This window comes from Seriola lalandi, unplaced genomic scaffold, assembly GCF_002814215.2.
Source record: "Seriola lalandi dorsalis isolate HSWRI2012SDOR001 ecotype SW California unplaced genomic scaffold, Sedor1 jcf7180002054606, whole genome shotgun sequence".
In the NCBI taxonomy this organism is placed as follows: Eukaryota; Metazoa; Chordata; class Actinopteri; order Carangiformes; family Carangidae; genus Seriola; species Seriola lalandi.
Genome location: NW_019525159.1, coordinates 1,230,904 through 1,256,332, shown reverse-complemented (window position 1 = coordinate 1,256,332; position 25,429 = coordinate 1,230,904). Strand labels below are relative to the sequence as shown.

At 39.7% G+C, this 25,429-nt stretch overlaps 1 protein-coding gene across 3 annotated transcripts; it reads right to left on the bottom strand.

Moving 5' to 3' along the window:
• Window positions 1-32: 32 nt before the first annotated feature.
• On the bottom strand, window positions 33-24,938 carry gpsm1b (G protein signaling modulator 1b). Of its 3 annotated transcripts, none has more exons than XM_087177458.1 (15): window positions 24,650-24,938; window positions 17,493-18,016; window positions 15,999-16,220; window positions 15,087-15,222; window positions 14,794-14,936; window positions 13,132-13,255; window positions 11,129-11,244; window positions 10,708-10,863; window positions 10,487-10,595; window positions 10,259-10,373; window positions 8,242-8,312; window positions 7,986-8,156; window positions 2,458-2,620; window positions 2,148-2,353; window positions 33-1,985 (listed from the first exon to the last, which is right to left on the bottom strand). In XM_087177458.1, exons 2-15 carry the CDS (start codon window positions 17,639-17,641, stop codon window positions 1,785-1,787), a joined length of 2,082 nt encoding a protein of 693 aa, XP_087033584.1. In that variant the 5' UTR covers window positions 17,642-18,016; window positions 24,650-24,938; the 3' UTR covers window positions 33-1,784. The 3 variants fall into 3 exon arrangements, with proteins under 3 accessions (XP_087033584.1, XP_087033585.1, XP_023275334.1); XM_087177459.1 differs by having other exon boundaries at window positions 2,458-2,617; XM_023419566.2 differs by lacking the exon at window positions 17,493-18,016.
• Between the last annotated feature and the right edge of the window lie 491 nt (window positions 24,939-25,429).

The window sequence follows — 25,429 nt, the reverse complement described above, 5'->3', positions numbered from 1 at the left end:
TCCCCAAAACTAAACAAAACCAGAGCCCAACGAAACATCTGAAACATTTTATTAAAAGCATGAAGGGACATATTCATGTCCTCAAATGGAACATAAATACAAAATATATTTATATGTACAAATTATGGCAAAGACAAATAGAAGCGTACCAGGTACTTTCTAAAAATGTTAATTCACAAAAAACAGAAAAAGAAAAATATTAAATGTAGCTCCCAATGTGTTGTTTATCAAATAGAGATGAATCAACCATAACCACTACGAACTTACATGATTACATGATCCATCCTGGTTCAGAATTCAGTATCTTCATGGTTCTTATAAGGTTTGAGGTACAAAAATGAGGTAAGCACTACTTTTGAATAAAAAGCAAGCCCATAGGTAAGATCAAATATTTTGGATTTTATGCAGCAAAAACTTTCAAACTGAGCCAATTAAAATGTACTTTCTGTTGTTTTTTATCCCTCTTGTTTTCATAGCAACAAATGGATAAAAAACGCACAATAGGCTTTAACTATTCTTTTTGCAAAAATCTCCATTTCATGGTACAAGTTAGCAAAACTTTGTTGCTGAAACCAGAGGAAAGTTTGGAGCAGAATATCATAATTACAGTGTGGTCCTACAGATATTCAAGAACTGAGTGTGCTCTGTTTTTCACAGAGGTAATTCAAAATTTTGACCACAGGGAGGCACTATACCAGCACCACAACCTAGAACTCAATATTGTTCATTGTATTAGATTCCTCAATATATGAAGCATCCATCTCATCAATCTGCTTCTATTTCTATGTTAATTAATAAAAAATGGCAGTAAGTATTAGCCCATTATCAAACGTTCAGAACAGTATGGGCAGCAGATAGCATCACTTTAAAAGCCAAGCGGAGACATCAACTGGAGCTTGAATTATCACACATCTCTAATCTTGAATCTATAAAACAAGCAGCTATTTCATATCATTTGCGCAGTAACCTCTGTAACTGCAAACTCTGTGAAGAGACCGATGCATTAAATGCACATAAATAACATTTATGTTGATGGTTCAGTCAATTTAAATGTGTGGTTATCAATCAGTGGAACGTTTAAACGGACCAAAGCCGTTTGTTTAACACTGGAAGGCTCTTCCTAATACTGTTACTGCACAAATAACACCAGTCTCTATGAGTAGTGGGAACCAGAAAAATTGTAATGATAAAAGCAGCACTGATCCATGTATAACTGAACTGACATTTTTGTTGAAAGTGATCAGACTTCAAATTAAGATTTCAGTGCAAATCTTTCATTTCTCTTGTATTTTCCATAAAATTCTGTTTCTATCATTAAATCTTTTTGTGATTTCCATGACTCACACGGTACGTCTCCACACCAATTGTTTATATTACACTGTATGCCCATCACGTGCTTCTAAAAAACATATCTGACACCAGGGTATACAATCTTGAGTCTTAAAATTAGCTGATTAAGGCATTAGATTGAGTACATATTTCATCCCTTACAGTATATCATCTTCGTCCCCACACCACCGAGCTTAAATCCTGCCTGTTTTTCTGTTACATTTAGACATCTATAACATAATACACTGAGCAATATTTGACAGGGTACCACCTATTGCACATGGAATTTGTCTTGCTATCAAAAAAATCGTGTTAGTTCAGCCTTGAGTGCTGTGGTTTTTTTTTTTTTTTTTTTTTTTTTTTTTTTTTTTTTTTAAATGTTGGCTCATCCTTCTTTCCTTCCGTCTGCTTTTATTTTCTTTGACACTAAGTCATGCGGTATTATTCACCAAGTCCTAGCTGGAAAATCCACCAGGTGGCTCTGGATCAGGGGACTGGGGGTTGTCCTGGTCGTCTGTGGGCAGCTGGACACGCTGCTCGTCCATACGCTTGGCCTGCACCCGCTGGATTAGACTGAAGAAGTCTTCATCAGGCACTGTGGGGGCGTGGGGGCCGGCTTCTGGCGGGGAACACCGCTGATCATCAATCCTGGAGGACTGAAGTTGAGAGAGATGAAATCATTCACAGACACCACTGAATGAATGCTTGACATTTGGTAAAGAAAAAAGAAAGTATCTCCAAAGTCTATAAGACTAATAAATAAGAATATAAGAGGATTAAACCCTTGACTTTACTTCATATGATAATTGTGGCCTTACCTGGCACTTGATAAGCATGTTGAAGAAGTCATCACTGGGTTCTTGGTGATCTCCCTCACCCACCAGGTGTCCCAGGTTGTTATGGGTAATCCTCAGGCCAGGAAGGCTACCAACATTAACCCGTTGGTCATCAAGACGGCGGCTCTGAGAGCTCGCAATCAAATCAAACAGCTCCTCAGTCTGGGGGGAAGTGGTAATTGCAGGATCTAAGAGAAGAGAGAAGAGCCCAATGAGAATGAATGTCACACATCTCATTTGAAAGGAGTTCAGCTGTCAAATAGCTAAAGATCTATACCGAAGATCAACTGACCTATCATCTCGTTCAGGGACGGCATGGAGTTCGCAGCACCTTCTCCATTGTCTCCGTTCTGTGGCTCATCAAGATGGCAGCGCTGGTCATCCATGCGGCTGCTCTGGAACTTGCTGAGGAGGTCAAAGAAGCAGTCTTCATCGGAGGGGTCACGGCCCAGCTTCTGAAATGAAAACGACCAGTTAGTAAAACGCTCTCATTCTTGTTCTGCACAAATAAACCAAGACCATCCCTCTTACATCTGGAATTCCTGTCATGTGTCGATTTACTTTTACTGGATTTCCTTCCATCGTTGGTTGACTACATATTCCCCACTATAGATACAGATACTGCCCCATCTCCAAGCTAGTCTCTGGCTCCACTTCCCTCCACTTGTCGATGCATTTTCTCATACAGGCTTTTATTTCACTCTTGAGAAGCTAAGACATGATACGTTGGTTCGTTGCACTCTACAGCGCAAGCCACTCGCAACTGAATCTTTTCAAGCTCATGACAGAGAATGCAGTTCACCTGGTTTTTACTGAACTCTACTATATGTCCAGGAAATATAATCTGCCAGTGGAATAATTAAACTCGGTGCCATTATGAGTTGCATAATGAGGATTTTCAAGATGGCCAATTTGCCTAGGAGAGAAATAATCTGATTAACTCTCAAGGGATGTCCTTCGTGGTGAGAGTACCTTGGCCTAGATACTGAAGGTGGGACAATATCATAAAATGTTGTGTAAAAATACAACCCATTTACATCTAAGTAAAATAGCTCACAGTGGTAACCTGTAAATGGGATCCGATGAATCAGATGGCAATATGAACACATACAGCTTTAGCTGCCACACACAGCTGCTTTTGAGGAACTAAGTTATGCATGTTGATTAGTTACAACTAAATATGATAGAATATTAATATGTGTGGTGTGTTTTACTTGTTTGTTGCATTTTAGTTTTATTTATTTTTTACCAAATAGGTGAAAGTGGCACTTTTAAGTTTTTTTAAATAATGGTTTTCTTTGGTTTTAACTTTCACACATGAGCAGTGGCATCGTTACACCAGGCGTTGATTTCAGATCAGCTGGCAGCGCTGGAAATTAGTGTGCAACTCTAATTAATGATCAGCTGATCAATGATTCAATCATTGAAATCTCACTGACAGTACTTCATTCTTTATCTATTTCGAGATAACACCCAGAAGCCCTCTCTCATTTTGTGCTGAATCATGTTCTCTCACCCAGTGTCACAGTATAAATATTGTGTTTAAGTGAATTTTTCTTTAGCTGCAAATACACTCAGCTAGAAAATCAGATGTGGAATGACTAATGTTTGACCAGCGCTACTGAAAAATTCGGGCAATCAGGCTGCAGTGTTATGAAATTATAAATAAAAGTATAGCTGCTGGCTCACAGAGAAATTATCTGGGAACAGCCAAAACTGCCAACAGAGGAATTTAGATCAGATAAAAGCAAAAACTTAATATAAAAATAAGCTTTTCAGCTGAATCTTGAAACAAAAGAATACACTTAAATACTAGAGTAGGCAAAATTGTACTTTCTCCATCTATTCCTACAAAAAGGGTTTTCCTTAGAGGGTCTGTTCCAAGAAGCAGGTTTACAGAGATCTCTGCATAACTTTGCAGAGTAAACACTGGAATCCCCTCAAATCTGGAACATGAACTGCTGCAAAGAGAGGAGTTGAAATGTCCATATAAAGCTTTGGCCAAAACTTTTAAAATTAAGCAATAAAATCATTTTTCAGCCAGTCAAAACACAGAATATTTAACAGTGAAATATTATAAACACACAAACATTTCACTAAACTTCAGCTAAACTTTAGTTCACTGAAATGAAGATTAATTAAGACTCATCCTCCTCATATTCCACAACACATTTCACACTTTAGTAAAAAAAAAAAAAATGAACAACAGCCGCTACATTGCAAAAGGAATTTGGGTTGCCTGAACATTAACAAAAAGTCTCACAGCAGGTTGAGGGGAGCCGAGGTCAACAGAAGATCGAAACATGTCGATGGTGTCCTCATTATAGAAGCTTTCTGACCATACTTCCCTCCCCCGCCTTAAAAAACTACCCCCAGTACAAACATGACTGTCAATATTCACCATTAAAACTTGTACAACCAAAACAGTATAAGATATGACATCTTTAACACCAACTAGTGGATAAAGTTAAAATCACTTTGCCTACAGCAAGATGTGAAGTAGGTCAATGTCAACGGACACCTGATTACAAGCAGCTCTATTCTAGGAATCTTCTGTTTTCTACGGTAACTATTGTATCAGAAACTCAAACAAACAAACGAAAGTTTCGCTATTGATAGAAAAGTGTAAAATATCTACAGTAACAATATAAACACACAAACTGCAAATACACACTTCCATGTGTCAAAACGCTAACGGAAAAGAAAGTCAGTAACCTCTGGTATCCTTTGCACCATGTTGTTGTTCAAGCTGTAAAAACATAAATGAAACATCTTACCAGCAGCACTTCTTCTTTGTCTTCTATCTATCCTACTCTCTCTCTCTCTCTCTCATTTCTCTCTGAGCTCTCTTTCCCCTTCACTTTGTCCACATGCCTCACTCACACCTCCTTCTCTCCTACTTTAACCCACCACTTTACATCACTCTCACTCTCTCTCTCTCTTTCTCTCTCTCTCTCACTGCTCTCCTGCTGTACTCAACTCCCTCCCTCTAATTTCCTCTCCTCGTCTATCCCTCTGTTTCAGCCCTCTTTTAATTTCTACCATCCACTCCCTCCCCTCTCTCTCCCTCCCCTCTCTCTCCCTCCCCCCCCTCTCTCTCTCTCTCTCTCTCTCTATCTCTGCGGCTCTCCTGCAGGCCATTTTTGTCCCGTTCACTCACTGTGGGAAAACAACTCATTATGGGAAGCAGGGGGGGCTGACCCTTTGGGGAGGGTAGCGGCTCTGTGATCAAGGTCACATTATCGGCAGAGAGTGAGAGCTGAGGGTTGGGGGGAGAGGGGAGAAGCGGGTGCAAATGAGAGGTGGGGAGAAAGGGGGTGTAAGGATGGGTACAGTTATGAGTAAATTGCATGCCAGCACTGGCAGCCAGCAGAGATCAACTACCCGAAAATGACTAGAACCACCAAAGCCAGCACTCAATTCTTCAAAAACTCATATACCATTCATAATCAAAGGTTGTTTTTTTTAACCACCATTCACATTAACAACATCTCCCTGTGTTTATTTGCGTGCTCTGTGCATACTAATCAGCTGTGACTTATAGCTTATTCTGTCCTGTGTCCTTGGCCCCGTGGTCTCTGTGTGGTTTTCCTCACTTCCCTCTCTGTATTGTCCAATTAATCAAGTAGGCCAAAGGGACAGAGGGAGTGAGAGAGGGACACGTGATGATGATGAGAGAAAGAAGAGAGGGAGAAAGAGAGTGATCGAGGTAAAGAAATTAAATCATTCATGTGTGAGTGTGTGTGTGTGAAAGGAGGGGGTGGTGCTTTCTAACCTCTTCTGTTTTCAGGCGAGGTATTAATTACAGGTGGGGAATGGAGGAAAATTTACAGCAGGCAAAAATTAAATGAAATTATAAATTTAAAACCAGACGTAATCATCAGCTGACCGTTTGCTCAGCCACAAGCCCAAACAGCAATTCAACAATTACAGCTTTTTCTCTATGATACTTAGCTCTACATTGCAATACAAGAACAATGCTGTTCCTGTATTTCCATGTCTTCAACATGGATCATCATCTAGTGAGGATCGTTTAGAGTTTTAAAGCAAGTCAGCTGGAAACTGTGAAATCAGCCAGAGATAGCATGAAGCTAGTGTTAGCTGGTGAAATCAACCAGCCAAAATTGTAATTTCACCCCACAAATTTATTGTCTACCATTGTCTTACATCAAGTTTAAAAATGTTAAATGTTTAAAAAATTACTAACAGTTTCCAGTACATTCTGCTGATGAAGACCATGTAATATAAGTGAAAGCTCTGGGACAAGCAAATAAGTAAGCCCTGGGTTGAGAACGTTTTATCAACTGCTGTTCCCAACATGGATAACGGGGCTCACTCCATCTACTCATGAAGACTGTATAAAACAGCCAGAAGCTCCTCAAAACACTGAGTAAGTGGTCCTTGAGTTGATATTGTTCCAACAACTGAACCATATGTTATTACAGCCCTGGAACAGTTCAGTCAATACTCATGGATGTGCATCCATCCACCTAAATCCATAAAATTAAATAACCAACAAACCAGAATCAGATTGAATTTGTTGAATTAAAATCTGCTGCTTCAGTGACAAAAAAAAATGGGGCTCTGACATTTTTGTTCAACAATAAAATCGGTTCACAAGAAGTAACTATGCTAGAATGTGAACCTCATTATGATAATTAAACTTCATCATCATTTGACGGTTCCACAAAGTTGGTGTACTATCTATTTTATAACTGCCCCTGAGGATACATCCTAATGACTTCAAGGTGGATTTCTCTCTGATTTATAGTTTTCGGAAAAAGCAAGTTCATAGACACATAACTGGCTTTAAAAGACTGGCAGATTTGAAGAAGGGGTATGCTTCAATGTCAGCAGGATTACCAACATTTAGTTTTGGATGCTATTTCCAGTCCCTTGTGATGAACTATCATCATGCAGCCCAGTAATTTCTGCCTCTTTTCTCAGATGTCAGCCTCCTGATTACAACAATTTGCATTGTTAAAGAATCAGGGCGTGATTAGGTGCCGTGGGGACACTGAAGTTTAAGGATACAACAGCTGTGAAACAGCATCTTCATCGGGAATTTAGTTCACAGCAAATGGATCGCAGTTGGCATATCATGAGAAGATACCTTTACACTGTAGCTGACATCTTATATACCTAGAACCTCACGGGAAATTAAAAGTAATGTTCCCAATTTAATCTCTCTCTAATTTCTCTCATCTTCTCTTTAAAGCAGAAGCCCTGAGGACATGTTGGACAGGAGATGAAGAACAGAAAAAGGAGAAAACCGAGTTCTTTTTCTCAGGTAGGCTCTAAGTGATTGAATTAAAATGCTGGCATATCTTAGATTTAAGCTAAATATGAACAAGGGACTATTATTATTATTATTACACATTTTGGTGAGCTGCTTAATAGACTGAGGCATGAAATTGAATTTAGCTTGAGGAGTATTTTTTTTACTATTAGAAGAAAAAAATGAGAGGAAAATAGCAATATCTTAAGTCTTTATCATTCTTATTACCTAAAGCTGTAATGACTAAATCTAAACAGTGAGGAGTGTTTGAATGTTGATACTTGATTTACTGGAAACTGGACACTTATTCAACATCTTGCTGAGAGTTGGAGGAGGAGATTGATACCACTGTCTTGTCTGTATGATAAATATGAAGCTACTGTGAGGAGCTGGTTAGCTTAGCTTAGCATAAAGTTTGGAAACAAGGGGAAGCAGTTAGGCTGGCTACTGTCCCGAGATAAGCTTGTACCTGGTGCCACATGAGTAACACATTGGCACATTCGGCTTAAAAAAAAAAAGGCAGTAAAGATAAAGCAACTCACTTGCACTGGAGGCGGGACTTGCACAGTGATGTCGTCAGTGTCTACAGGCGAGTCTAACCACGGCCGTTCATCTGATGACTGACTGTCGGGATAGCCTTTCCTTTTCCCGGGCTGTGACAGCTGACTCTTGGATCTCCTTGGTATACTTTCCAATTCTTGGTTCTCACCATTCTGCAATAAAAACATATTGTTAGTGAGGGATTGAGAACTGTTTGGGGAGAGGTGCGGGGGATCACATTTACAGGGGAGAAATCACCTTATCTGAAGAGTACTTCCACAGTTCTACACTGTCCATGCTGTTTCTCTTGGTGAATTTGGGTCTTGCTCCTTAAGAAAAAAAAAAAAAAAGAAAAAAGATAAGTAAATAAACAACACATTAAAATATCTTACAACTTTAGAATATCTCATGCAATTTATTCTAAAATCATTTCAGGAGCTGTATGGCGCTCTTTGTTTGTCTTTTCGCAGCAGCAACAGCCTGTAATGTCAGTAGTGGTCCCATGATGTCCGCTGTGGCTGTGTGGTTTAGGCAGACAACTGGGCAAACAATCTGAATAAGAGTCTGTTTGCCAGCTCTGCACCAGAGAGGGAAATGTAGGACATGGGTGTGAGTTTCTGGCTGGAGAAGGGTTCATAAAAGCAAACATCACACAAAAGCCAGGCTGATTGTACTGATAAAAGATTGTACAGCTCCCCCACACTACATTATATAGAGTTTTGAAATGTTCTCACTTGCCTGAGTTGGTGGATCATTTGAGGGGAATCTATAATAATCAACTTTATTATTTCAGGACAATGTTGAAAACAGACTGTGTTTTAGAAACAAACCGTCCTCCTGAGGCTGGAGGTAAAACAAGAATCTTAATTTTACCCCAAAAATATACACACCTCCTCGCTCTCAGTCACATTTAGTTCAGACATAACACAGACACTGTTTATCAGTTATGTCTGTCCCACCTGAAGTTGGTTTTACATTTAACATGGCCACCTTGTGTACACATACAGTATTCAGAGCTCTTCCAAACCCACACATGCTATTTTTGTCGAAGGCAAAAGTTAAAAGAGCAGAATCTACACATTTAAAATAGCTTTAATTCAATTAAATGATCTGTAGATGTAAGGTGATTAATAATTCCCATTTACTAAACCTCTTTACTAAATATTCTATACTATTAAAGCAATTTCCTAGAGCATGATGGCTATTTCTTTAATGTATGATGTACAGCTCCAAGACAACTTCCCCTAACCACAGTTTGCAGTGTGCACACAGACAGGTCCCTGATCAAAATACACGCACAAATTCACAGAGTTGGGCTTTTTGATCCGCCGCACCCCTTCCCCTGCCATGATCAAGGAAATGGAGGCACTCACTCACAATACGTGCAAGAAATCAAGTTACGTGAGTCCATGTAAAACACGTGTTGCAGAGGACAAAGGCGACTGAGTCATTATTTCATTCCTGAGTAAGAGAGGACACCATGTGATTCTTTTGTTTGTTTGTTTGACCAAATCTGTGGTTGCATATGAATTACAACATTTTATATCATGCGAAATCGACAGCTGAATAAATCATAAGGAGAAGCACTAACATGCATGTCATTAAGTAAACCTGAAATCAGTTGACCTTGACACTAAATGTGACCAGCTTCAAGTGTTACATACAAGCTAAATTATTACCATATAAGGGCCTAGACAGTAGGTGTCTTAATTGCACACCATTGTACTTGTACAATTATTAAAGATCTAATTCTCACATTGTTTTTAAATGATTACCAACAGGACAAACAGATTTAATATATATTCATTTTAGTACCTAAAGCACTCCAATATGCAATATTTGTGTTTTACTAAAGAACAAAGACCTTGACTCTGTTACACTTAGAGTAATACATCATATGTAAATTTATATATGTAAATCCAACTGGCATTGCCCGTCTCCGTATCTCATTATCTGAACAACTATAATTAGTGGGAACATTAACTGTGTCATGTTAATGACAAAGTAATAATGAGTGATGTCAAGTGTCATTCCATTTATAACATTCACTGGGAGTAAATGACAAACATACAGTAAATTACAGGCTCTTAAATCAAACTCTCCCACTCTGTGAATTTGTGTATACGTTTATGCGCAGCTAGCTTAGCATAAAGACTGGTAACTGCTAGCCTAACGGTGTCCAAAGGTAACTAAATCTGGCTGCCAGCGACCCCAAAAGCTCCCTAATAAATCACTAATATGTTATTCAGAAGGTTGAAAGAACTTTAAGTGTTACCTTGCATCTCAAATTCTGAACTGGAAGGTGAAAGGTCACTCTCATTGACCCCCAGAGCCTCCATCAGCTGCTCCACATTCATTCTGGCTGTCAGTTCCCCGTTTCTGTCTCCGATCTGAGGGAGACACAACGAGACAGGAACAAGGAGGCAAATAAATAAGTTCAAATTCAAGATAACTTAACTTTACCATTTTATTTTTTGAATTACTGTTTATGAAAATGTCTCACTTCTTTCGAGATGTCCAGGTGCTTTCGGGCATAGTGCAGAGCTTGTTTGTGGTTCCCTAAAGATACGTATGCATTTCCCAGACTCCAGCAAGCACGGCCCTCACCAACCCTAGAGAGGCATGGACATACACACACTATTTAAAAAAAAAAAAAACCATTCCTCTGCACATGCATGTTTTTTTTTGTGTCTCTGCATTACATATCATTTATTCTCACTTTACCTATCAGTAAGCTCCTGGGCAATGTACAGGTGTTTCAGGTGATAGTCTATGGCCCTCTCATATTGCTGCAAAAGAGTGTAGGTGTTTCCCAGGCTGTAACAGGCCTGAGCCTCCATCACCTGGTCCCTCAGCTGCCTGGATAGTTGCAACGTTTTTCTAGGAAGAGAGAAATAGAGAAAACAAAGAAATGAATAAGGTGAGTAAAAGAAAAAGAAATGAAGACGTAACAAAGAGAGAAGGGTTTGTTGTGTGCGACAGGGTGGATGAATGAAGACATTTGTTACGTATAAAAAAGAAATGCCAGAAAAAACTTTTTTTCTTTTTCATACTCAATTTGTGCTTCTGACACATTTTCACTTTCACAGAAATTGCTTCACTTCCTCTTCCCTCCACTAGATGTCAGGCTGTCCTCTTTCCTCACCTGTAGTACTCCGTGGCTGTGTTGAACTGGCCCAGGAATATCAGGGCATTGCCTAGGTTACTGTAGGCCCGCCGTTCTGCTGCTTTGTCCCCAAATTCTTTGGCAATGGATAATCGCTGTGAATGAAAGAGCAGCAAGGTCAAGTCAAACCAAAACAACACAATATCTATTCATTCTGCTGCTTCTTTTGAGCAGGTGAGTTCATCCAAATTCTCTTCTCAAAGCAGAGACTGTTACACAAGTTCAAGTTGCAAGCTCTGTTGGACACATTATTTCATGACCAGAGCTGCTGCTATAGCAGCGGTGCATCAAATCAGCCCCTCTGACTCCCTTTGTAAGCTGTGTGCACCCCTCTGTGGCACACTGATAGATTTGTAATGGGGAAGAGAGGAGAGATTGGCTTCTCCCATGAGCAAAGTGGTTTACAATGGAGAGTGACAGGAAACATGGGGAGAGCGAGCCTGAAACCATACTTACCACTGATTCACCATGAAACCTATTCCCTTCTTCTTCTTTTTTCTATGTGAGGCTTTCATTCTCTGCACACTGTGTTGGCAGAAGTGTGAGATCATGATCCACTTAAAAACTGAGAGGTGAAATTTGCTCGAAGGGGTAGCTGCACTAGCTGTCTAGCATTAGCACTGCACAAGAAAATAACACACATTTGGATCAAACACTACTCTGTATTTAGCCTCTATTCCTGTCCTTGCACTCACTGGCATCTATGCTGTATCTCTTTCATGCTTTATTTGTATTAAATCAGAATGAAATTACAGTTATCAGTTCTTTCTGAATTAGAGGTCAGTTCTGTAAATTTGTCTGTGCAAGGCAAACTACATAAGAGCTTTTCCCAACATTGAGCATTGAATCTGTTTCTTAACTGAAATGAAGCGCAGTGTGGTCTGACTGCACCTCAACAGGAAGCATAGAATGAATAAATGATCAATTAGAAGTGCACTCAGAGAGCGCAGACCTCCGCCAAAGCCAATGTCAAGCCACATACACCAGACTTCAGAAAAAAAAATTAAAATTCATAGTAAATTATCTGGATCTGCCCTAAACATTTAATGGGTTGTTCCCTGGCCCATGTCCTATCCCTCCACCAAGTTTGTTGCACATCAGTTCAAGTAATTCTGCTGACAAATAAACAGACAAACCAACAAACAAACAGAAAGGAGTGAAAAAATAACCTTTGAGGAGGTAAGTAATGATTAGTACAAGGTTTAATTTCAAAACTCTCAAACATTTTTGATCACAAACTAAATGACCACTTGTTTTGTGGTAACAAGTGGTTATAATTAATAGTAGTTATTTTACTTGCTTCTGGGCTACATGTGACAGAAGCATAAAAAAGAGGCCGAACAGGATAATGATGGCAAGTTGCAAATTTGTGATGCGGTTGTGTGGCTTCAGGGAGGACACTCAAAGATCCCTGGCCAGGAATTGTAGAAGCGACAAAAGATATAAAAACATGATGTGTGTTTTGGTTTTGGCACATACAATAATATGTTTACATGAATTTGTAAGATGAAACAATTTAATTAACCCATTTATACCAGATGCTGCGTAGTGCAACATTGCCCCTCCCGCCGGTTTCTGCGTAGCGCAGCATTGAGTCTTCTGCCGGCTGCTGCGTAGCGCAGCATTGTTGATTCCTCGTCATTTTCATGATATATTTTTACATATTTATATGCTGCATGCGTCATGAAAATGACGAGGAATCAACAATGCTGCGCTATGCAGCATCCGGTATAAATGGGTTAATTTTTTTTGGTAATTATAATGCAGAGTTCTTTGATCTGTAATTCCTTTGTGATCAAGTCCATTTTCTGCACAATCTGGTGCAGACAATATCATGATCAGCCACGTCACTGGACAGCTGCGAGGTGAATGACCTTGTGTCACAAGCAAAGTCAGGCTGCTCCTCTGCTGACGCAAGGTCGCTGCTCTGTTCTGGCACAGCACCATGAACATGATGCTGGTAAACACTCTGGATTTCTCACCTGACGGTGGAACTTGATCGCTTCGACAAAGTTTCCCAGCAGGTAGTGAGTGTTGCCCAGGTTACCGTAGGCTCTACCTTGAGCAGCTCGGTCTCCAAGTTCTTTCACCAAACACAAATTCATCCTGCAGAGGAAAGTAGACACCGATTTAGTAGCAGTACATAAGTGATGTTCAGTGACGTTAATACATAAGTTAAATATTTTAATCATTGTACTTCTCCATCCAGTAATCCATTTCGGTTAATCAATGCATCAATGCTAACATTAGAGAGCAACTAAATATACGAAACGTCTACAATATATTTCTAAATATTGGTGTAAAACAAACATGTTCATGATGATTAGTTACGACTGATTGCTAAGTTCGTACATATGATAAATAATTAAACCTTTAATATGTCCATTGTATTAATGAATGCATCATTGCAATCACCTTTGACAGGTTCTCCTCTTGGTGTTAAACTCCATTATTTTAAAAAATGGCTAAAAAGCTGCTATTTCTCAGCACCAAGCTGCTTCACAATCCCACCAGAAAATTCCACTTTTCTAAAGGGTTTTGGATTAATGTGGATTATATTCTATTTTTTTCACTGATCTACACACAAACACAAAATCAAAGTATATTGTTTTGTTTGTCTTATTTCCTGATATGTAGGGTTTCAATTTATTTACTCAGTAAGTTTAAGTACAGTTAGCTTCTTTTAAATGCCATTTAGCTTCAACACCAATTCAACTGAACTGATCATGATTTGGAAAGAAATGTTTACAGTAGCTCTGGATAAGCTTGCATGCCAGAGCAGAAGCTCTGCTTTAAAGATCTGTACAAAGAATTCAGATGGTGGCGTGGAGACATATGTATTCTATTTCTTAAGAGTGAACAAATTCTTTACAAAAGGCTGTTCTCCAACCAGACTGAGTAACCCAAGGACAAATCTGACAAGGCTGCAATCCATTCAGTATTTCACAAAACGGGGCTATGAGGCAGATTAGCCTGAGAGAACCACTTTCACCCGCAGCAAATATGAGCCTGAGGTTTACCAGAGGGCAAATGAATCACTGCGAGTACAGGGTAAATTATTTTGTGGTCTGATGAGAATAAATTGAAATCTTCAGCAACAATTTAAAGTGAAAGTCTGTTGAAAACTGATAGAACTCATAATCAATTCTCACAGCGTTCCAGCTGTAAAGTATGCAGCTGTTTTTAAACAGGGACGAAGAAATTAATGTTCTGCGTACGAGTGTACAACATTTCAAAATCGGGTGGTTCATTTCAATCGAACACATTGGCCATACAGCTAAAATCAAGTCTGGAGTGGTTCTTAAAAAGGGTTGTGAAATTGTGAACGGGTGGTTCAGCCAAAAGCTGGGACTGAAATATAAGTAAAAATCTGAGCAAATCTGCAGGTAAAAAGAACAGAGAAACACAAATCCAGATGTGCAAGGCAGACAGGAACAGCTGACGGTGTAATAACAACCAGAGGTTGAGTCAACTCATGATAACTGAAGTGATATTTCTGTGTATAACTAAAATATTGTGTAGTAAACTATCAATATTGTGGAGTTTTTGACACTACAAAAAAATGCAGTTTAACTCTCGTCTATTACTGTAATTGTGATTTTCTACTGTAAACATCCATCTGTTGCAGTCTCAACTAAACATACTCGTAAAAGCCAGTGGCCCTTTGCAGTGTGTCCCTGACGTCAGGAGGCAGGTCCCCCGGTTCCTGGGTGCAGCCCCATAACTGCTGTTTGCCCTTTGCATGAAACACGTTCCCTATGTTATACAGTGCTCTAGCCTCTCCAACCTGAAGGCAGAAAATAAAGAGATACAGAGAAGGTAAAAAAAAAAAAAGAAAAACATTATCAAAAAGGATGCTGAAAGATCTTTCAGTGTGTGTGTGAATGTCAAGTATGTTTTTCAGTAATGAATGCAAGGAGGCAAACATGGATGTTACCTTGTCACCTTGCTCTTGAGAAATATCCAGATGTCTTTGACAGCACACCACAGCCTCATCAAAGCGTCCCAGCACCTTTAATGTGTTACCAAGGTTTCCACTGGCTTTCCCTTCTCCAATTCTGTCTCCTATTGTTCTGAAAAAGAAAAGAAAGAGTTAAGTCACAGGAGCAAAGACTACAGTTTTTCTATGTTAATGTTCATGTTAAACAACAGCCATTAAGATTCATTTGGGAGATGTGTATATTATATTTTTAATTGGCTGCTTACTTTCCAGGACCAGGTCCCGGTGGCCCTGGTGAGGCTGTAATGTAACAAGGTAAATCTCCCCAGGGTCTTTAATCACTTCCCTGCTGAAGTACCAGCTGCACTCACTGCAGGGGAGCGGATTACTTATACAAGATAAATATCCAGCTGGTAGCCGTCGACTGTTACTATATGAAAGTCCCCTCACTTTTTCTTGGAATTTTCATTGTCTGACTGAATGTCAACATGATAAAATCCCTGTTTTTTTTAGGCATCTGATTAAGTAAAAGAAAAAAACAGGTGCAGACGGTAACCTAGATCCTTCTCTTCTGAGACTGTCTGTACATCAAAGAGAAGCATCATTAGTATATCATTCCTGCATACTGGAAACCAGCTCAGCACTGAGTAGAGCTTCTCTTTCATTGTGTTGACTAGTAGTGATATATGTAGCTTTATTTATTGCCCAGTTTTTATTAATTCCATTTGTCTGCTTATAAGTTCCCTTTGGTATTAAGATGATACTGTACTCTATTTCAGTGCCTGTGTGCCTCTTTTTGTGTGGGTTTCATCTGGTGTGGAATGCTGGGATAAATAAATACACGCCTTTCTCCACGGCTGGGAACTGTGTTCAAAACAAATAATAGATTACTAAAGGGTCCAAACTCACCTGGCTAAGGTAAGGTCATGTTTGTGGTATTCCAGGGCTTTGCCGTACTCCTTGAGGTAGAAGTATGCGTTGCCCAGCTGGCTATAGATGGCACTGAGGGTCTTCAGGTCTTCTGTGCCGACCTGTACGGCTGCCTCAAAAAATGCTGTCCCCCCTTTAAAGTCTCCAGCCTTGCACAGTCGCTCTCCCTCCAAAGCCAACTCCAAGCAAGAGGCCTCCATCCTTAATGTTGCACACACAGGTATACACACACACATACAGAAAAACACAGAAAAAGGTCTTTACACATTATCAGAGAAAGAACAATGTACAAATTACAATATAATATGGCCACTTACTACAGTGGCAGTACAACTTCTTTTCACGGTGAGGAACAAACTGGCCAGTATTACCATGACAACAAGGTCTGCAGCCATATATGTGGATTGTTGCCTAAGCAACTGAGTTGCAGCTCCAAGATGAGGCACCTTGAAAAGGTGTTGCACTGCTCATATCTGCCAGTTTTTTTGTCGGCTTTATGAAGACGTACAGATTTCTTGCATTCATATCAGTCGGCTGTATCAAGCCAAATAAGCTGCTTGCCTTTTCACACTTTTTGAGTGTTTTTGAATATGAAAAAAATATTCAGCAAATCAGTCCTGTTGATCCAAGTGTGTCTCAGCTCACTGACGTTGCTAGTCCGATATAATAGAAGCCACACATTCAGGAAACAACTATCAAAATAACAAGTGAAGAAGAGCCTTTCCCCCACTTCTACCTTGCCTTGGTCACCATAGCAACTGCTAGATCAAGGATGCTGACTTAACTTTGTGTCTATTCAAAATCATGTATCAAAGTATTAATGTATCCACACAGTGCGTGTGTGTGTGTGTGTGTGTGTGTGTGTGTGTGTGTGTGTGTGTGTGTGGGTAAATGAGAAATATGTGATGTGAGTCAGCGTGTACGACCATTTATGTCCTTAATAAAAATCAATTTGGCTCACACCGAGTGCGGTCACAACAAGTACAACAATGCCTAATCAGTGAATTGTATCCAGAAAGTATAGATCCCAGATTCATTGTATAATCCAGGATAAACTGAAGACCAGCCAATCTGGTTGCGGCTCCAAATTCCAGATAAGGTACTAAAATGTAGAGTTAAGTAAGGATTATCCTTGAATCTAATCAGTTTTACAAAAGGCACCATTACAAAGGTATAGTAAAGAGATGCATACCGTGATGGTGGTTGTATTTTGTTTCCCTTTTGTAGTCAGGTGAAGATGTATACGGAAATGTACCCATCTCTGTAATTACAATGGTAGGCATTTTTCAATGCCAAAAGGATTGATTGTAAGTAGTAATTAAGAGTAATTTACATTACCCACATGATCTCCTGGTCAAATTTTCTTAACTTTTCCTGATCTAGAATCAGTGCAGCTCACCATGGTCATTTGGTTTGCCAAACGGAGCATCGCAATCAACACAGAATTGGTCCTTTTCAGTGTTCGAGCAATACCTGTGTTTTTGTTTGGTTCGTGTTTTGTCCACATACTCCTGTAGCTCCAAGTGTAAAGGCCTGAGCATAGCCTGAGGTCGGGGCCCATGGTGGACCAGTCTACACATAGCTCTCTCTGCCCCAGTCAGAGGGCAAGGCTCAGCGGCCATGAGGGAAGGTAGGGGCTAACGAGAGCTAGCTATGTCAAAACCTTTGAGAAATGAGCAAGTCTTTACGTACAGATTGCAGTTCATTCAAGTATCACTGATAACACAATGCTGAGACTTTTAGTGATATCAGGTGATATAAGTCATTCAGATGGAATTTCCAGAAACCAATATGAAGTCCATATTGTCCACTGAATAACTCCAATAGAATCCACAATGTCAGCAACGTTGCTGCAAACCTGGACACATTCCAGCTGGAAGTTCCACACACAGTCCGCGACCAGCCAAGAATCACATCTGCTTTTCAAGTCCTCGAGAACGTTCCAAAAACTGAACGGTGAACTCTCCACTCCTGAAGCCGAGACAGTCACGAGGGAGCTGTTGAAAAATCCACGAAAGAGCAGGTCCAGTTATAAATGTATTTCTTAGCAAAAGCATGTTGATTAAAAGTCTACAGAGGACATGTTTCACCCCTCCAAGTAGATGTAATCAAGAGGTTGAGATGTCAGCTGCTGTTATGTCACTGAGTTCTGACTATTCCCAATGGAAATGTGTCCCCTCTTTTGATCCTCTTCAACCTGTCCTCAGCTGTGACAGCAACATCCATAGCTGTGCTTTGTCATTATGAGCCACATTTTAACAAGGGGAGAAGGTATAATGAAGGGAACATTCTGGGTGACAGTAGGGGGGAACAGTCTGTGACAACAAAGCGGGTGAAATACCTCTAAGCTTGACCAATGCCCCAATGGGAGACAGAGAGGGGGGGGGGGGGAGAGAGAGAGAGAGAGAGAGAGAGAGAGAGAGAGAGAGAGAGAGAGAGAGAGAGAGAGAGAATGGCTAATCCAGTAACCTGCACCTCCTTGGTAGAGAGCAACAAAGCTCAGTGAGTGGCCCAGACTAATCCAACTATCTGCGGACACCAGCAGAAACATTATTAGGTCACCAGCCAAGACAAATAAGACAATGAGTGAAGAGGGGGTGAGGCTATAAATGACAAGACTGCACATGCACTTTCACTTTCCTCTAAAATCTAACTAATTTATAGATGAGAACTCTTCATTTGTGTTTATGTTTTTGTCTTCTTTTCTTGGTAAAAACCTTTAAATGTTATATTTTGATTCTAAAGAAACAAAATTTACATAATATTTAAAGCAATAACCACGTACCATTTTTTTTTTACTTTCAAATTACAATGAAAAATAACAATTAATTGGATCCCCAACTTTTAAATGTACTGACCTTGACACAGGTGTAACTAATAACATTAACAACAGCTGTGCTCTAGCTCTACTTAAGTGTCCCAGTAAGCCTTGACAGTGTGACAGTGAGCTAGCAAGAGCATTACCAGGACCCTGAAACTGAAGGAGCTAAATGGAATTCAGCCTCATCATTAACTTTATCATTTACACATGTGCTTTTCTTTCTGGTCTTCTGTGGGAAAAAAAAGGCTCCTACAATGACCCTTCTCAAAACCACACACAGATACCACAGGCTGAGATGATAGCCAGAGAGAACCATATCCTCTTTGATCTGAAAAAAAAAGAAATCGTTTGACCTTGCGTGTAACTCGCCATGAGAGTCTTTTCTTTCCTTTGTTGCTGCTATCACTCTCTGACACCAGACAAAGTTGTATCATCTCAAAGTATGTATTGTCATATCACCCTACGCCAACACTCTTTCAGTCCTCTTGGGGATGAAATGGACACACTGCCTTCCTCACTCATAACAAATGAATCTTGCTGTTGTTGGAGAAACAGATCTAAGCCTTGCAGCAGAAAGTACTCCAAACATCTTTTAGAAGGGCTCTGGAAAGTGGACAGAGCTGGTTATCACTGTAGACAGAGAGAGACAGTCAATGGAAATATTCAAGGTCATCTCCTTGGCATTAAACAGCAGAAACTACTTCTGCAAGAAATATTTATGGGGGAACTCTAAAGCTCTGAAGTCCCTCACAGGAATGAATGGAGGGAATACAGGATGGGGTTTTGCAAAGACATCACTGCAGTGTCTTTGTGGAAGCATGCCAATTATAGGGGGTAAAGTTGAGGTAGGCAGCTGCAGAGGTGTTGTTACAGAAGAGGGACCGAGGATGAGGTGAAGACACAGAGGGATAGCGAGTCCAGCTGCAGATGGTGATGGGGCCTCTATAAACTATCACTGAACTGTAAAACAGTTCGTGGAAAATGGGTGTGGCTTTAAGAAGGCCTAGCGACATGGCTAAAAATCTTAAGCTGTGTAGTTGTAAAATTAGAGGCCAGTATATTGTCACTTATCTTGATCAAAGACTGAAAACAAAAAGTACTACACTGAGGGTTAACTGGCAGACAGAGGGATAAAACATTGAGGAAAAAGGCATTTATGGACATGAAAGGCGAAAAAAAGGCAAAGCAAAGAGACAACAAATCAAAGACTAAAAATGCTTTAGTCTCTGTGAGATGATTTTTACAAAGTGACTTTCATTCTTGCCATCTCTGTGGTTGGCAGAAGAATGGATCTGTGCAGTCTGCCTTTCTCTCCTCTGATTACCACTCTAATTGGTCTGTTTGGGAGACACTCATCCCATAATAGCCTGCCTGTGGTCTAAGAGAGAGTCTCCTAGAGCTGTTACCATGGCAGCACAGAGTACATGTGACACATTGGACAGGTTTCAGGGAGGAAGCTAGAGAGGTCGAGGTGAGGTTTGTGTGTAAGCTGAACTACGCCATGTCTGAGGTTTGTCCTTTCAGAGAAAAGAAAGCATAAAGTGAACAATGAGCCTTTGTCAAATCATGAATCACAATGTGTAAATTGTTGGTATTAATATGTGAAGATCATGTTCATGACAAACCTAATTCAGTAAAAATTAACAGTAAAAAGTCTACATCCACGTGGTTAGGACCTAGCCATGTCAGAAACCTTTTACTCATGACTTTCTGTCCATAAATGGTACTGTACTGTACACCCCTTTTCACATACTGTTGATTATGCAGACACCCTGCTCTATATGCAAACTCACTACCTAAAAAATAGCAACTTGATGAAAAAAATATATGCTGCAATATACATGTTCTACCTGCCATACCACCTCTTTCCATCCAGTGACTCCACTTGGAGCACACTTCCTACCACAACTGTGCAACAGCCTTGACTTATATTTAAACAATCAGCATTTGTGCCAACAGTCTGAAACAAACTTGTTGCTGGTCCGGATTCATTTAACAAGCCTTTATGTGATCCAAACTGCCTCTCAAGCATAACATACCCATGACCAGAACTGCACAAACCCAAAATCAGTATCAGTCTGAGGTTTGTGTTTAAAGCTGTACTTGATACTTATTCTTCTGCAAAACACATTTCCTGCAACATTTTACAATAAAAGTGTATCCGCTTGTTCTTTTTTTTAATTAGTGTAATGTATCGCCTCATAATATACCCCAGATTACTGTCAGATATAGTTAATGGAGCTGGATAAATCACAAGGACCAATAAACTATAATAAATAGTTCAATTATCAATTGTAATTAATGTTCAGATATGAAACCACGAGCTGAATATGAGATCTGAATCAATACCTGATGGATTTTCATCAAATTATTCTAAATAAAAATAAGTTCTTCCTTTAGTCATAGATCCTTATTCCATACTCAAGGTTCTGCACTACTGTTCCCATGAGTCTTGCCTTAGCTAAGAAAGTCTGCACTCAGTGTGGTAATCCAGCCATAATTACAGAGTGCCACGGCTAGTTGTCAAGGAAACCATAGAGAAACTCTCTAGGAATGTATTTTCCTCTTTCACTGCATGTCTCTTTCAGTTAGAGCAGAGCTGTTTCCTTCTTTCTTCTTTTGTCTGATTCTCTTGTAAAACTTCATTTTTATTCTCCATGATTCTGTTTCCCTCAGCTCTTAACCCTGCTGTCAGTAGCAATATTAATGGGGCAGTATCATCTAATGTGGTCCTAGAAAATAATGAGAGAAAACAGACAAAAAATGAATAATGATTAACCATGATAAAGATAAAATTTATTTATGTAGGACCTTTCGAAAACAATGTTTAAAAGGTGCTTTAGAGGGTAAAAACAACAAACATGAACAAATCATGGAGTGTTTCTCATAAAAACAAAGAGAACAATAGTAGAACAATAGCACCATCAATAAAAAAAAAAGAATAGTAATAAACCAGGACAATAAAAAACTAAATCAATAAAAGAAATGGTGTGGTCTAACAGGAAGGCTAGACTATACAGTGCATTTTATGAAGAGGCTTAAATGAAGAGATAGACTTAGACATCCAGTTTTTGTTTTTCTGGTGCGTGACAGCTGCACTTTGGATTAATTGTGGAGAGGAAAGAAGACCAGGCATGAATGACTATTTCAAGGTTTTTGGCAGATATTTAATTAATTTTGTAATCAATTAATTCTAAAAGAAATTGGTTCATTTTTGTGAGATAACTGATTAACTGAATCATTTTAATTAATTTTAAATCAACTAATTAGCTAGAATCTGCCTAAGTTGAAAAAAGCATGACTGTATGACAGATTTGATAAGGCTGCTACTGTCAATTAAAAGACAGGGATAATAAAATGGGCGTATAAAGGTTTGTTTGTGACTTGAGTCATTGCAACAGTGTTTTTCTTGTTGAGCTGAAGTCAATTTTGAGTCTTGCATTTATGACTGTCCTCAAGATGTTTTATAAGTGAAAAAATGTTATTGAAATTATTGGGGTCACGGCCAAGATAAGCCTGGCTGTAGTCTGAAAAAAACGGTACTCAGGGACCCATGAAGAACCCCACAATGCAGCCTTGAGGTGGACGATTTGGACTCTCTGTAACGTATGACTTAAACCATTCAAGGGCTGTGCAATGAGATCATGGTGTAAGGAAGAATATTACTTTATATTTTCATATTTCTAGAGCTTGTAATTTGAAAATTTGGACTGCAAGATTTGAAGTGGCTACACACACTGGAGGTCCATTGCAGCCTTTGGCTTTAAAATATGTTGAATTAAACTGAAATGTGGCTTAAAAATGTTCCAACCATAAGCATTAATTTCTCTCTCAGTGAGTACAATCTAATTTAATAGTTACCTGATGTATCTAATGTAAGTAGACACATAATTTTTAAGAAACTTCTTCAGAGTTGCTTCTATCCACAGCCTGACACTGTTTTCATTTTAGCAATATCCAATAAATAGAATGAATGTAACATATTTTATGAGATTTTTTTGTTGACAAAGACCCTACAGATAATATATCAACAACCCTCATTGTAGAAAAGTCATGTATTGACTTTATCAGTAGAATAGATGGAAAAGCAATCACAGAGGGCAGATCTGGCATATGATCATAACCAGCATTGTGCCTCACGCTTGTGTATTTATCTTTGAGCGTGTGTATTTAAGTGTGTGCATGTGTGTGTGTGTGTGTGTGTGTGTGTGTGTGTGTGTGTGTGTGTGTGTGTGTGTGTATATGCGTGTCAGGGATATGACACAACCTTGCAGGGCTTTTGAATGTCACTTCACAACTCAACAGTTATTAACATTCCCAGCAGCCTGCTCTGTGTCACAGACACTGGTATGAAAAATTAAAAGGGGAGGGATGAGTAATGTCACAATATGGTTTTACTCCAAAAATGGAGTGAAAGACTGTTCTGATAAATGTTTGTTAGTTTGATAATGGTTAAATTGTCACCATTGTAAATGCGTTTGCTTAAGTATATTACAACTAGTATATGTCCTCCACAAATGAAACAGCGAGCTGTTTACTTATCTTACTTACTAACTATATCACCTTGATTTGAATTGTAGCCTTTCAATCAATCCTTTTGAAAATGTCACCATGCAATAAGTAGTTACATAATTTCCCTAACTCTCTGCATAATCTGTCAGTCATTTGTCTAATTTATTCTACTTGACTGATAATAAAAATGTGGAGGTCCCTGATCAATTCAGTGTTATAAAGAGATTAGTCATTTTCAGATTGTCAAAATACAAAGCAGTGATGCTTCATTCTCAAAGGTCTTACCAAAATGTGATCAATTCTGTCTATGATATGTCACGACACATGAAAAATCAACAGGTGAAAGTAAGTCTACGTTAGTAAGTAGCGCTGAAGAATAATCGATCAATCGCTCAGGCAAGTTTTTTGATAACTGCTTAAGAGTTTTGCTTTCAGCTTCTCAAGTGATGCTTTGCTTTGGGGTTGTGGACTCTTGGTGGACTACAACAATTCATCTGAATATATCATCAAGGTCATTATCACCATTTTCTGACAATGTAAAGGCAAATCATTTATTAATAGGGAAAATATCTGTAACAATGATATTGTGCTAATTTTCATCATCAGTGGTCTATGTCTAAACTCAAATAACCCTCTGTATCTCACAGAATAGTACTCAGTTTGGACCGGCGTTGACAGACAGTTAGAAGTTTAAGTTCAAACTGTTTCATGACTTGCAAACTGAACAAAAATACAGATGATACAAGGAAAAAAAAGAGAGAACATTTGCAAATGATAGAGAAGACGGTTATCACATTTCACACCAAATATGCAAACATGGGGTAAAGCTGGCAACAGTTTTGCCCCACAGAGCCGGTGCATCTGTGTTCATGTTTAATCCATGTGACATCACTGACATCACCCTGCACATATGGTGTGATCTTCGCTGCAGTTTAACCCAGAGCCATCTTTCTCTCTCTCTCTCTGCCATATTCCTCCTACGTCCACATCTTTTGAGGCTCCTCTCAGTCTGCACATTCCAGCCACAGCAGCTCAATGACCCGAGCCAGGAATGAGGCTTGGAACTGGGCTCTGGCTGAAACTGTGGCTGGGTCTTGGGCTTTAAATCACTGAAAGCTGGCTGGTCAAGATCCCCCTGCCTAGCTCCTCCTTAGTAAAGCAAAGCCTTGAGCTGGCAGCCTCTGTTATTGTCTCTCCTTTCAGCCGCTCCCTTTTTCTTTTTAACCATGCTACGAGGCAGAGGCTGACACCCCCCCCTCCTTGTTTGCCGATGTACCCCCCCCCCTCTGGTTCCTACCTTGAGTGCAGCCTCTTGCTGGCCAGGTCCTGGTCCACGCCGTTAGCAGCCGACTGAGCCATAGCACCGCTGCTTATCTCGCCTGCCTCCTAGCTCGCTTCCTCCCGCTGTGAGGGCCCCCTCACAATTATTTCCTCCAGAGGCTGCTACCGTTTTCTCCTTTCTTGAGCCGCTCAAGTTGTCTGTCCCTCCCTCCCCCTCTCTCCCTGTCTCTCTCGCTCTTTACCACTCTCTCTTTCTCTCCCTCTCTTCACCCCTTTTCCTCATTCACCACACAGCAATGGCAGCTGCTGAGGAAGTGATGTATTGTGCAAATAAACCATAAAAAAACACTCAGCCCCTCCCCCCGTAGTCGCGTCACGGGCTAGGGAGTTGCTTATGTGTGAGAGCACTGACTGCTGCTGCTGCTGGTGAGCAAGGGGAAACTGTGTCTGTCATATTTTTCAACACATTTTATACATAAACGTACTAAAAAAAAGAAAATCAGGGTTTTATTGTTGATGACACATTTCTCTCCCCTCTCTTAATTTTCGTAAGTTTTTGTCTCATCTTTAAAGATTTTAAAAAGAAGCTGTGTTTCAATGTCCTTCACCTGTACCCCGCAGTGATGTCACAGAGTGCCAGCATAGACCTGTGCAACACTGCTGCAAGATAAAACCCCTGGAGCTCAGCAACAAGACAAGCAACAAGATTTTCAGGGGGTGTTAATTGCTCTATAAGGGGTATTATTTACAGAAATTTATTCAACGTGTCAAATGCTATTAACACATTTAAATACTC